Raw genomic sequence first — 13,852 nt, forward strand, 5'->3', positions numbered from 1 at the left:
AGGTCCGCATATGCATTCGGGCTAGGAATACTACCGGTATGGCAGCCGCCATATGACCCAGGAGCACTAATAAAGTTCGAGCTGTGGTGTGTGTCCGGAGGGTCAATTGAGTGATGAGCGACCGAATGTGCAGGGCCCTTTTGAGAGGCAAGTATGCCAGCATCCGAGGCGTATGTAGTACCACCCCTATGAACTAGATAGATTGGACTTGCTGAACTTGTGACTTTTCGAAATTGATGAGGAATCCTAGGAGTTGTAGTAGAGAAGTAGTTCTCTGGAAGGCTTGGAGAGCCTCCTGGGCTGTGGGGGAGGATATAAGCCAATCATCCAGATAAGGATAAATCGCTATCCTCTGCTGGCGTAGATAAGATACGACTGTGATTACACATTTTGTGAAGACTCTCGGTGCTGAGGAGAGGCCGAAGGGTAGAACTCGAAACTGGTAATGTTGTGATTGTACTTGGAACTGCAGATACCTTCTGAAGGTACTGTGAATTGGAATGTGCAGGTAAGTGTCCTGTAGATCTAAAGATACCATCCAGGCATGTTGTTCGAGCAACGGGAGAATCATCGGTAGAGTTGTCATTCAGAATTTTTCTTTTTTGATGTATTTGTTCAGAGATCTTAAATCTAGAATTGAGCGTAGACATCCATTCTTTTTTGGTATAACAAAGAATCTTGAGTAAAATCCAGTGTTTTGCCCTGATCTGCAGGAGACGGGAAATTTCCTCCTGAACCCAAGAACAGTGGGTGTGGAATGGGTGAGGTGACAACATGTGTGTGGGGTGGTGGATTTGTAAAATGAAGACGATAGCCATGCTGGACAATGGAAAGGACCCACTTGTCGGTCGTGACAAGGGACCAGTGTGGTGCAAAATACTGGAGCCGGCTCCCCCACCAGTAAATCCTTTGGTGTTTGGTCAAAAAGAAGGTAGGGGTTTTTGAGCCATAGTGTTTGCTTGCTTAGAAGGTCTCTGATCTCTAACAGGTTTTTTATATTGCTGAGATCCATTTATTTTGCTATTATTCTTGTAGTTAGATCCGTACTTATTCAGGGGGTATGTTTTGCAATAATTATATCTCTTCCTTGATGAATTAAATGATGATCTGGATTGATTGAGGTTGTCATCCTCCAGAGTATCTAAAGTTATGAAATCCTGCTTGATATCATCTATAATGTCCTTAACTTTGTCTCCAAAGAGATTGTCTCCAATGCAAGGGGCATCCGCTACTCTGTTATGGACATCTTCACGGAGACCAGAAGCCTTCAACCAAGCCAGTCGTCTCGTTGAAATGCCCACAGCTGCCCCTCTCACGGAAGTGTCATAGGAATCATGAGCCGCTTGTATGAGATTGGTGGCACACTCGTCTAGATTTTGAAGGGACGGTCGCAGCTGTGCTTGTGTCGACATCGGCAGGGAATCCACTATCTTAGACAAAGCCTCCAGGATAGTGAACTGGTAGTCAGTGTAGTGGAAAATATGGAGTCCTATGTGTGCATTAAGCATCGCATTTTGGTACATCCTCTTTCCAAGTAAGTCCATGAGCTTCATGTCTTTAGTGGGCAGGAAGTTAGAGTAATCTCTGGAGCTCCGATGCTTACGCATGGCTGAGCATACTATAATGGACTGATGTGACAATTGGGGCTTTCCAAAGCCAAAAGTATCCTGTATTTAGTGTCTAGACTCTTTTTGGTTGGAGTGGAAGAAAAGGGCGTAGACCAGATAGTCTTATGATGGTCGGCCAGGACGTCATGCAATGCAAGGGCAATTATCTCCTTTGGCGCCTCCTTGTAGCAAAGAGTCTGTAGTTTCTTTGATCTAGGATCAGGTTGGGAAGTGGACTGAATGCCTAGAGCTGCTGCCAGTTTATGAAGAAATTTGGGGTAGGAGACATCTTCAGGTTGAGATGTCCTGGATGGCCGCAGAGAGGGATCAGATAGTAAACCCGGTTTGTCTGCACCCCGGTCAGAATGATCTTCTGGAGAGGGAGGTCTGGATTGTGTCTGGGACCTGCCATGGATGCCGAGGTAGATACCGATGAGGAACGCTTGCGCTAAAACGGAGCTGGTCCGTCCAATGGCAGGTGAGATTCCAGGGGTTGCTGAGTTTGATTTTGCAACAAAAAATCCATGAGTAATTGAATTATGTCCTGATTGTTGTGGGACACTTGAAAAGGACGTGTGTGGTCTCCCATTGGCACATCCATTATGCATACTGATGGGTTCTGAGGAGAGCTAGCCTGGTACAGTACATCTGTCATCTCTTGTGGAGAAAGATAGGGGATCGCTTGTGGAACATGGATTGATGGTGCAGGAGAAGTTGCAGCAGAGAACTGACAGGCAGCCCTATGCTGGTGAGAGGAGGAGGAGCTGGATCAGTGTCTATGAGAGTGGGAGGAGCCATGGTGATGACGATGTTGGGAGTGGGAGGAGCTTCGGTGCCAATGAGAGGTGGAAGAGCTCCCTCGGTGCTGTGAATGTCAGTGCCGATGAGACGGAGGAGATGAGCGGTCAGTGCCCAGCCTTGGATCCATGTGTTTCTTGGGTTTCTTAGGAGAGGATTTATCCTGTCTGGACTGTGCCGGTGATGTACGATGGGTAAGATTCTCGGCACCGACAACTGTCTCTGTTATTTGTGGTGGCAGAGACTGATTTGAAATCAACGCCTGGGACGTAGGCTGTTGCGTTAGCAGGGGGAGGACACTCTCAAAGGTTGGTCCTTTGTCGGAGTGCTTCCGTTTAGCGGCAGATTTTTTCCCCCATATCACCTGCTACATTTCTACAATCTATGCTGTTTCTATACCACAGAGGAACCTAAACGCCTTGAAAAATGCATTTCGACAGTTTAATGGATTCCAATTTCTGCTGGCACTCAATATACAAATTGGGACCCTAACTTACATGATATATGAATGTGCACATGATATATGAATGGGACAAGATATGAGCTATAATAATTAAAATTCTCAACCTCACTTCTCCAGTGTCAATGTCAGCTGTAAAGAACAAATCATCAAGAAACTTCAAACAGCCCAGAACACTGCAGCCAGACTCATATTTGGAAAAACAAAATACGAAAATGCTAAACCACTAAGAGAAAAGCTACACTGGCTTCTACTTAAAGAACGTATTGCGTTCAAGATCTAGTTCATAAAATCATTCACGGAGATGCCCCGGCCTACATGTTAGACCTTATTGACTTGCCACCCAGAAATGCTAAAAGATCAGCCCGCACATTCCTTAATCTACACTTCCTCAGCGGCAAAAGACTAAAATACATAACACATGCGTCCAGCTTTTCCTACATGAGCACGCAGTTGTGGAATGCATTGCCATGTAACTTAAAAACAAGTTACGAACTAATTAACTTTTGTAAATCCCTGAAGACCTATCTCTTCAACAAGACATACCACAACGATCAATAATTGTAATTGTAACACATCACCACTTATCTTACATTCTGACTGGTTCTTTCTATGCCTGTTTGCTTAATTCTATTATGCCATCCTATTCTCTAAGAAACACCAACTATATCTTTTACTCTGGAATGGCGAATGCCATAACTGAACATTGTAAGCACATTGAGCCTGCAAATAGGTGGGAAAATGTGGGATACAAATGCAATAAAAAAATAATAATACTGCTTATCCCAGAAATAGTGAATTTTTCCCTAGTCCATTTAATAATGGTCTATGGACTTCTCCTTTAGGAAACCGTCCAAACCTTTTTTTAAACTGAGCTAAGCTAACCGCATTTACCACATTCTCTGGCAACGAATTCCAAAGTTTAATTACACATTGAGTGAAGAAAAATTTTTGTTACGCTCTGCTACACTTCTCCAGGATGGGTTGGTTTCTGTTTCCTAACCTAGCAGCCATCATCCAGGTTGGACCATGGACAGCAGCCATCTTGGCTAGCTCAGGAGGGGGCAGCCATCTTGGAGTAACGAGGTCAGGAAGGAAGCCCATATTTGGATGTAGGCACCTCTGCTGATGGGGGCAGCCATCTTGGAACAGCTGCTCATGGTTGAGCCTAATTCCTGCTCTATTTAAAGAGCCCTGTTTCCAGTCCTTCCATGCTTCGGCTTCTATTCGCTTAGAGGTTGTGGTCTTCATCTGTTCCAGTGTTTTCCTATGTTCCTGACCTTGGATTGTTTACTGACCACGCGTTGTGTTGCTGCCTGCCCAGACTTTCGGATTGCTCTCTGTTTTGCTGCTTCACTGACTCTTTGCTCCTGGACTGTGTCTGCCTGCCTGCCTGCCAGCCTGGTCAGCAGTTGTGCAACCCCGCCGGTTCCAGAAGTCCTAGTGGCCTGCACCTGGGGGCTCAACTCCCAGGGAACGGTGGTCGCTTCCCAGGTGAAGCTAGGGGTTGTCTGGCTGCCTGATCGTGTGCGGTGCCACTTCATCTTTGCCGTGCTCAGTCGGGGCACAAGGGCTCACATTCACCAGGTCATAACAATTTTCTCTGATTCATTTTAAATTTACTACATTGTAGCTTCATCACATGCCCCCTAGTCCTAGTATTTTTGGAAAACGTAAACTCTACTACTACTACTTAACATTTCTAAAGCGCTACAAGGGTTACGCAGCACTGTACAATTTACATAGAGGGACAGTCCCTGCTCAAAGAGCTTACAATCTAGAAGACAAGTGAACGGTCAAATTGGGGCAGTCTGGATTTACTGAACGGTAAGAGTTAGGTGCCGAACGCAGCAATGAAGAGGTGGGTTTTAAGCAGAGACTTGAAGATGGGCAGGGAGGGGGCTTGGCGTATGAACTCAGGAAGGTTGTTCCAAGCATAGGGTGAGGCGAGGCAGAATGAGCGGAGCCTGGAGTTGGCGGTGGTGGAGAAGGGTACAGAGAGGAGGGATTTGTCCTGTGAACGGAGGTTACGGGTGGGAACGTAAGGGGAGATGAGGGTAGAAAGGTAGTGAGAGGCAGCAGACTGAGTGCATTTGTAGGTAAGAAGGAGAAGCTTGAATTGAATGCGGTATCTGATTGGAAGCCAGTGAAGTGACCTGAGTATATCAGTTCTGGCGGAATATAAGACGTGCGGCAGAGTTCTAAACAGACACTTCACATCTACCTGTTCAACTCCACTCATTATTTTATAGACCTCTATCATAGCTCCCCTCAGCTGCCTTTTCTCCAAGCTGAAGAGCCCTAGCCACTTTAGCCTCTCTCATAGGGAAGTCATCCCATCCTGTTTATCATTTTCGTCGCCTTTCTCTGCACCTTTTCTAATTCCACTATATCTTTTATGAGATGCGGCAACCACAATTGAACACAATATTCAAGGTGTGGTCGCACCATGGAGCGATACAAAGGCATTATAACATCCTCATTTTTGTTTTCCATTCCTTTTCTACCTAACATTCTATTTGCTTTCTTAGACCCAGCAGCACACTGAGCAGACGGTTTCAACGTTATCATCATCAGTGGAATTGGCCAGAGACTTCATTAAAACTTTGCCAACTACATCAACAGTGTAAGCGAGCCAACAGAAGATAATGAGACTTGAGGTAAACATCATAAGGAACAGCAGTAGTAAAGTGCTGAGATGGAATTCTGAAGGTGTATTTGGACATTATTAAAGAGCGAGACATCAAATGGTCAAATGAGGCTCTGTTTTGGAGAGAGGCTGGAGGTAATATGGACAGCTATGAGATCTAAAAGACCGATGGTTGATCTATATATAAATCTAGGGATGGAAGGAGAAGGTATACTTAATTTTGAGATGCAGCTTTCCAGGAGAGATGAGGAACGCGGTGTTGGAGTGTGAGTGGTGTTATCAGGGTCAGGAAGACTCACGGTGGAAGAGTGAAGATACGCTGTAGGGGATTACAATATAATTGGCTCAAATATGTAGATCTTAAGCAGAGACATTGGAGTGCGTTCCCTGACTCCTTTTCCTGTGTGTTTTTTTTTTTTTGTCTCTCTTTTGGTTTAATATGTATATTGGCAAAAGAGAGACATTACCTTTAGACGGTTAAGCTTATATGTATCACTAATCTATCATTTCTGGGGAGGAAGTGGGGTTTTATTTTTTGTTTTGTTACATTTGTACCCCGCGCTTTCCCACTCATGGCAGGCTCAATGCGGCTTACATGGGGCAATGGAGGGTTAAGTGACTCGCCCAGAGTCACAAGGAGCTGCCTGTGCCTAAAGTGGGAATCGAACTCAGTTCCTCAGTTCCCCTAACCACTAGGCCACTCCTCCACTCCTATACGTATCTATACGTGAACAGTTCTGTATTGAACTCAATGGGGATGCACCATGGGGTCCTGGGTTTGGGCAATAAAGAGAAGTGTGAGGGGGTTGGAGTGCTGCAGTTGGGAGGCTGGGAGAGGGGTAAGCTGCGACACCTTTCTTCCGAGGGAGGAAATAAAGTTATTTGGAGAATATTTCATGGGAAGAAGGGAGGGTTATGGTTAAAGTAATATCATGGAATGTGGGGGTTGTAGTTTCACCAATTAAACGTACTAAGATCTTGCAAGCACTGAATAGGCAAAAGGTTCAAATAGCTATGTTACAAGAAACACACTTGAATGCGACTGAACACAAAAAGTTATGCCGCTGGTGGGTTGGAGAACTGTTGGATAGTCCCACATCAAATAAGAAGGCAGGGGTGGTTATATTGTTTCGCAAAGGGTTGCAATTTGTGATGAACCATCGGATTATAGATTCAAAAGGACGAGACATAATTCAACAAATTACTTTAAATAAGCTGATGCTGTCAATATCTATGCGCCAAATCAATATGATAAAAAAATTTTCCAGATTATCAAACATGTACAAAAGTTTTGAGCAGATTCCAATAGTTATGGGAGGGGACTTTAACCTGGTTTTTGACCCTTTGGTGGACAGTACTGGCCCATCACGGGTAAGGCCGGTGAATTACTCTAGGGGAGTACCATGGATATGCTTGGTATTGGAGTTGTTGGATTTTTGGCGATTGCTGCACCCTGGAGAGCGCGATTATACCAATTTATCTAGGGCGCATGGTACGCAGTCACGCATAGACTATTTGCTAGTTTCCCAGAGTAGTTTGACACTGTTGACGCAGGCGGAGATAGGCCCAACACAAGTGTCAGATCATGCTATGATATGGATCATGTTAGACTGGTGCAGACCTTTTTGCTGGAGGTTCCCAAGAGCTCTGTATTATGATCTACAATGTCACTCATATGTGCAAACCAAATGGAGAGAATACACAGAATTTAACAAGGGCAGTTTTCAGTCAGACCCAGTGCTCTTTTGGGAGGTGGCTAAGGCTGTGATGAGGGGGAATATCATTTCATATTCGGTACATAAAAAGAAGGTAAGGGAGGCCGAGATGCTACGATTGGAAGCGAGAATAATGAGAATAAAGCAGATTTATGGTCGGACACAGTCCATAACCCATAAGAAATTGTTATTGGCTTCTCAGGCAGAACTGAATCAGCTGATTCAAACAAGGACGCAAAAGTCTTTGGTATATTTTCGTTATCAGATGTACAAACATGCTAATAAACAGGGGAAGCTACTAGCGAGACTAGTTAAACAGACAAGGAGGAGCAGATGGGTATCTCAGATTCAAGATGCAAATGGAGTATACCACCACACAAATGAAGACATTAATAGGGTGTTTCAAACTTTTTATGCCAATTTGTATTCTTCACCAGCAAATGAAGGATTAGAGGCGGAATCACACCTGGAGGGGCAAGAAATCCCTAAGATCACGAGAGCCCAACAGGACATACTTAATGCGGCTATTACAGAGGATGAGGTTAGTTGGTGCATCCGGGATAGTCCATTATATAAATCCCTGAGGGTGGATGGATTTTCTTCTGAGCTGTATAAAATTATGGTTGAAGAAATAGTGGCCTGTTTGACAAAGGTATTTAATGTATATGTCAAAAAAGGGGAGCTTCTGAGTTCATTGAGAAAGGCATAGATAATTGTATTATTAAAGCCAGGAAAGACCTGAATAGGGCAGAATCGTATAGGCCAATATCTTTATTACCTTTTGAAGCTAAATTGTTTGCAAAGCTCTTGGCAAATAGGTTAGCTAGAATTATGCCCCATTTGGTGGTGGACCCTCAGGTGGGATTCGTTAGAGAACGTTCAGTGGCAAAGAATTTGAGAAAGATGTTATCACTGGAACATTTAAAAAATGCACACACTCCTTCAGTGCTAGTTAGCTTTGATGCTCAAAAAGCATTCGACCGAGTTAGGTGGGATTTTATGTTTGCGGCATTGGACACATATGGAATGACTGGGTTCTTTAAGGAGGCAATAAAAGCAATTTACCAGGGGCCGGTGGCAGAGGTGTCGGTGAACGGGGTGATATCGGAAAAATTTGGGATAGCAAGAGGTACAAGGCAAGGATGTCCATTGTCACCTCTCTTGTTTGCGTTGGTTTTCGATCCTCTAATACGGGATATCATGCGTACAGAAGAAGTGAAGGGGGTTTTAATAGGTTCCAAGCATTTTAAGATATCCGCTTTCGCTGATGATCTGTTGGTTATTCTACAGGAACCGTGGAAATCTTTGTCAACCATATTGGAAATTTTTAAGGAGTTTGGAGATTATTCGGGTTTTTGTCTTAATTTAGATAAATCTGAGGTACAGACGTTATATATGACGGAGGAGGAATGGAATCAGTTGAACTGCCCGCTTAAGAGAACTGGTAATTCGTTTATATATCTAGGGATACAATTGCCGGGGAACCCAGAACAGATATATCAGATGAATGTTGCTAGATTGTTCACTTTCACAAAGCAGCTACTGAAGAGGTGAAATAATTTATCAATATCCTTGTTGGGTAGGATCTCATTGTTTAATATGATAATTTTTCCAAAGTGGTTATATGGCTTTCAGATCTTGCCATTATATCTTACTAAAAGAGATTAGAGAAGTTTGATGGGAATGTTCTCCAAGTTTGTTTGGAATAAGAAGCACCCACAGATACTGTCAGCAGGTCACCCTTCCACTCTTTGGCCCAGGTCGACCCTGCTTAGCAGACATGCTTCACTGCTGACCTTTCTCCCTTGCAGCACCAGTTGATTTCAATTCCTCGCCCTTCTGCCGCCGCTTCCTCACAGGACTGCTTCTTTAAGTTTGCCGTTCAATAATGACCCCCAACAAACAGACAGAAATTCCAGCAGTCTTATAATAAAGGGATTCACTTTTATTCACAGCCGTTCAATTGTAGTGAATTCAGCAACACAGTACAATGATCTCAATTTGCAGTCTTTGACAAGTTCATGTTCACAATGCCAGACAGAGGTCTCCTGTTAATTCGCTGAGTATAGTTCAATGACCTTTACCCCTCTCTCTTTTACTCTCAGTTAGTTGCCAGTTATCAAGTTCCACAGCAGCTCCTTGCAACACACACAATATTTAAATTCTCATACCCTTAGCCTTCTTAAGCACTTGCTGCCATAGGTTTCTTCCCAGCTGTATCAATCCTGTCCTCCCCTTTCCAGAAAGTTGAGGCAATATCTTAGCCAGGAAGCTCTTCACCTTAGCACCAGCAGTCTGTGCACATGCTGCCACCTCCATTCTCTCCTCTTCATTCTCCTCCTTTATATCCCATTCCATCTCCTCTACTTCCCCCCAGGGTTCCCTCAGCTGCTCTTCATCACCCTGATCAGAGACCACCTCCCAATCCTGCTCCTCCCCCTCTTGTGTTGGGTGAGGTGCATTGTGGGAATCGTGGTTCCTAGGCTCATCCCTTATTCTAATTGGTCTCTTGACCACCAGAGGGCGCATTCCCCGTCTATAAGGGATCTGCACATTTCTTATACTCCCTCCCCGGGGCTGCTCTCGCTTTCCCTGAGACCGTCCTCTCAGTAACCCTTACAATACGCTGGCAAAATATGCTGGATAATTGGAGTAGAGGAGGATTTGGGGTTCTGGATATACAGCACTATATAAGGCATGCTTGTTGAGACATCTAGGGGATTGGCTGATGGGAACGTCACACTACACTCCGCAAGAGCTGGAAGAGGAGTGGGTTCGCCCATTGCGGTTGCATTATGTGCTACAGGCGACGCACTCGGTTTTGCCATCGCAATTACGGGGCAGCACCTTAATTCGACCTCTTAGGGCAGTATGGAGAGATTTAGCCTGAATTTGGACGTTTGACCCACATCATTGTAGGTTGCTACCCATAACAGGAAATGGAGAATTTCTCTCGGGCATGGATAATCCACGTTTTCGGATTTGGAGGGATAGAGGGATTAACAGCATACAAGATATAGTGGACTCCGCAGGCAATATTCAGAGGTTGGAGTCATTGGGGTTTGGTGCATTAGTATGGGCGGATAGATTTGCATATAAGCAGGTCTCTCACTATATTGCAACTATTCCTAAGCCTTTTCTTGCTGTCGATGTATCCAGCAAGAAAGAGGAGCTCTATGAGATGCCCAACGGTGAGGCCGCCTCCATATCATTACTTCATAAAAGATTAATGCAGAGTAGTTTGCATAGAGATCTGAGTCTCCTTACAATGAGATGGTCCGAAGATCTGCAGAAGGAGATTACGACACAAATGTTGGTGGGAGGTATGAGACAAATTCCGAAACAAGTATGTAGTGCTGAACTTAGAGAATGTCAGGGTAGAGTGATCTTTAGAGCTTATACATCCAAGCTGAGACTATACAATATGGGAGGAGTGGATTCGCCCCAATGTAGTAGATGTGGGGGGGGCTCGATGTAACTTCTATCATGCTATGTGGGACTGCCCATGGATAAAGATTTTTTGGGCAAAGATTTTTCGTTTTTTGGGAAGAATATCGAACAAGAGCATTTTGATCTTGCCAGAGAATGCCCTGTTGGGGGTGGATGTCCTGTCAGGGGCTGGTGCTGTCCACCAAATTTTATTACTATATAAAGCGTTTCTAATTGGTAAAAAAATGCATACTAGTTAATTGGGTTAAACAGGGTCCCCTCCTATTGGCAATGGCATAACAGGCTGCATACATTACTCTTAATGGAATTGCGAGATACACACATCTGAAATTTAAAAGGCAACAAGAGTTTTATTTAACTTGGAAATGCTATATTCAAGTCCTAGAACCTCGTCCCTGTAGCTCTATTATTAATCAGTTAGGAGACCTAATTAATAATATATGAGGGAACCAGATCACAAGATAATAGCGGTACTTGATCCCTTAGCCAGTGGGAGAAGGTCTTTATGGGGAGGGGAGGGATTGGGGGGGTAAAGGGGGATCGGAGAAGTTAGAGGTTTAGAGAAGGGCGTTAATTCGGGAAGGTGATGAAGTAGTAGGATGTATATGATGCTAGTTTTAAGAATGGAGTAGGGAGCATTAATTTAACAACTGTTATGTGTTACATGATATTTGAGAACTAATATAAGGTGGGGGGATAAAAATGAATAATAAGTAGAAGACATAAGGTAGTTATAATTGTCAATAAGTATTATGTAATTGTCTGAAACATACGGTATCAATGCAAATTGGCTGTATATGATGGGGTGTTCTTCAATAATAAAATGTAATATTTAAAAAGTATTCGGGGGGGGGGTGAAGAAAGAACAGGGAAGATGCATAACTATTTTTGAGGAAGTCAGGAGAAGAGAAGGTAAATGCAGGACTATTTGTGAAGGTGAGGGGGAGAATAGAAGGTAAACGCTGGACTATTTGTGAGGATGGGGAGGAAGAGAAGGTAAATGGCTGGACTCTGTGAGGGTGCGGGTGGGAAGAACAGTTAAAGAACTAAAAATGTACAAGTCACAAAATACAGATAAATCAAGCACAAAATCAATCTATATACAGGGGGATGAAAAAAAAGTTGCGAGAACACCAATTCCAATGTTTATTCAAAAATGATTCCTTGGTTATTTAAAGGAGTAAAAACAATATAGTATTCTCAAATGGTGTTTCAAGTGTCTATTATAATGGTTATTTACTTATATTTAAGCTCAACATAAAAATCTTACAAAAGCAGAGCAAGACAAATACCTTTCATTAGCTTAGCAAATGGCTCAGGACACGTAGATGGAATAGGCAAAGTTAGTTTATTAACAGCAACTCCGTAAGCCACAGCAAGGCCATCAATTCCACGATAAGGGACTTCTCCTGTCAGCAATTCCCACAGCAACACTCCATAACTGAAAAGAAAAAAAAATTAAAAGAGTTAATTCATATTATACCATGCCCTGAAAAGTAGAACATAGTATACATAACTCATACCCATTGAACCTGACTTACCTACAGCCTTGAATAAACTGATCATGTGTCTAATATCAATTCAAGAATGGGCTAAACACAACAAACTTTGCCTGAACCCAAGTAAAACCGATCTTCTCTGGGTCCCTAACACAAGTGGATACATACATGACATCAAAATCCCTTTTGGGAAGTATGAACTCCCCCTCAAATCACAAGTCAGGAACCTTGGAATACAGTTAGATTCAACACTTACTCTGGCTCCCCAAATCCAAGCAACCTTCAAGAGCTGCTACTACTATTTGCGACAGCTACACTGCCCCTCTCCTTACATTGAGAAGGTAAATCTTACCCCAGTTGTGCATTCCATGGTAACATCAAGACTGGATTACTGCACTATACAATGGTCTGACTACAAAACCCCTGCACCAGCTCCAGTTGATTCAGAATGCAGCAGCAAGACTCATAGAAGGTTGCAAGCGACGTGACCACATCACATCATTTTGCAAAAACTTCATTGGCTACCAGTACAATACAGGGCTAAATTTAAAACTCTATGTCTGATCTTCAGGGCCCTGAAAGGAAATGGCCCCAAGTATCTGAAGAATAGGATAATCCTCCACACACCACCAAGGACACCTTCCTCCCAAGGACTTTCACTAACTACACCCTCTCCAAAAGACATTACACAATGTGATACCCGCAAGTGAGCCTTCTCCGGAGTAGCCCCCACACTCTGGAATGCACTGCCTGAATGGCTCCACTTAACACAAGACTACCTCTACTTTAGGAAGCAGGTGAAAGCTTTGCTCTTCAACCAAGCCTTTAATGGAAGAAGTAACAAACGTGTTAGTCTTACTCACACACTCAAGGACTGACTCAGGCTGCACATACTGCAGTGGGACATGTTTATCCACTCCTACCCTAGCTGAGACAATATTTAACCATCTCTCTGACCTCACGTGTAACTTTCTTCAAATCAATCACCTTACTTTCATACTCTTCCTACTTTCTTACTCATCTATATGTTGCAACTTTGCCTTACCCCTCACTACCAATTATAATGTTCTAGTACATATTGAGGCTTATTTTCGAAAGAGAAAAACGCCCAAATTCCGACCTAAATCGGGAGATGGACGTCTTTCTCTTGTGGGTGCCCAAATCGGTATAATCGAAAGCCGATTTTGGGCGTTTCCAACTGCACTCCGTCGCGGGAACGCATAAAGTTGACGGGGGCGTGTCGGAGGCGTGGTGAAGGCGGGACTGAGGCGTGGTTATCGGCTGAGCAGAGATGTGCGTGCTCGGCCAATAATGGAAAAAAGAAGGGCGTTTTCAGAGAGAATTTAGGTCACTTTTGTTGGACCCGTTTTTTTCACGAACAGGTCCCAAAAAAGTGACCTAAATGACCAGATGACCACCGGAGGGAACCGGGGATGACCTCCCCTGACTCCCCCAGTGGTCACTAACCCCCTCCCACCAAACAAAAACGAATGTTAAACACTTTTTTCCCAACTTGTAAGCCAGCCTCAAATGTCATCCCCAGCTCCATGACAGCAGTATGCAGGTCCCCGAAGTAATTTTAGTTTAGTTAGTGCTGTGCGGGACCCATGCAGAGAGGAAAAATCGGAAGAAAAAAAAAAAACAAGCAAGTGCAGTCAGGGACGTCTAAATTA

The 13,852-nt window shown here is 43.8% G+C and overlaps 1 protein-coding gene across 1 annotated transcript in view; it reads right to left on the minus strand.

Annotated features, from left to right (window-relative positions):
- The window catches only part of MAP3K21 (mitogen-activated protein kinase kinase kinase 21), a 451,782-nt gene that overhangs the window by 332,762 nt on the left and 105,168 nt on the right, over nucleotides 1-13,852 (minus strand). The window contains exon 3 of the mRNA XM_030198129.1: nucleotides 11,973-12,121. Within this exon, the coding sequence (XP_030053989.1) occupies nucleotides 11,973-12,121 (149 nt within the window). The remainder of the gene's footprint in view (nucleotides 1-11,972; nucleotides 12,122-13,852) is intronic.

The sequence above is a fragment of the Microcaecilia unicolor genome, chromosome 3 (assembly GCF_901765095.1).
Source record: "Microcaecilia unicolor chromosome 3, aMicUni1.1, whole genome shotgun sequence".
Taxonomy (NCBI): Eukaryota; Metazoa; Chordata; class Amphibia; order Gymnophiona; family Siphonopidae; genus Microcaecilia; species Microcaecilia unicolor.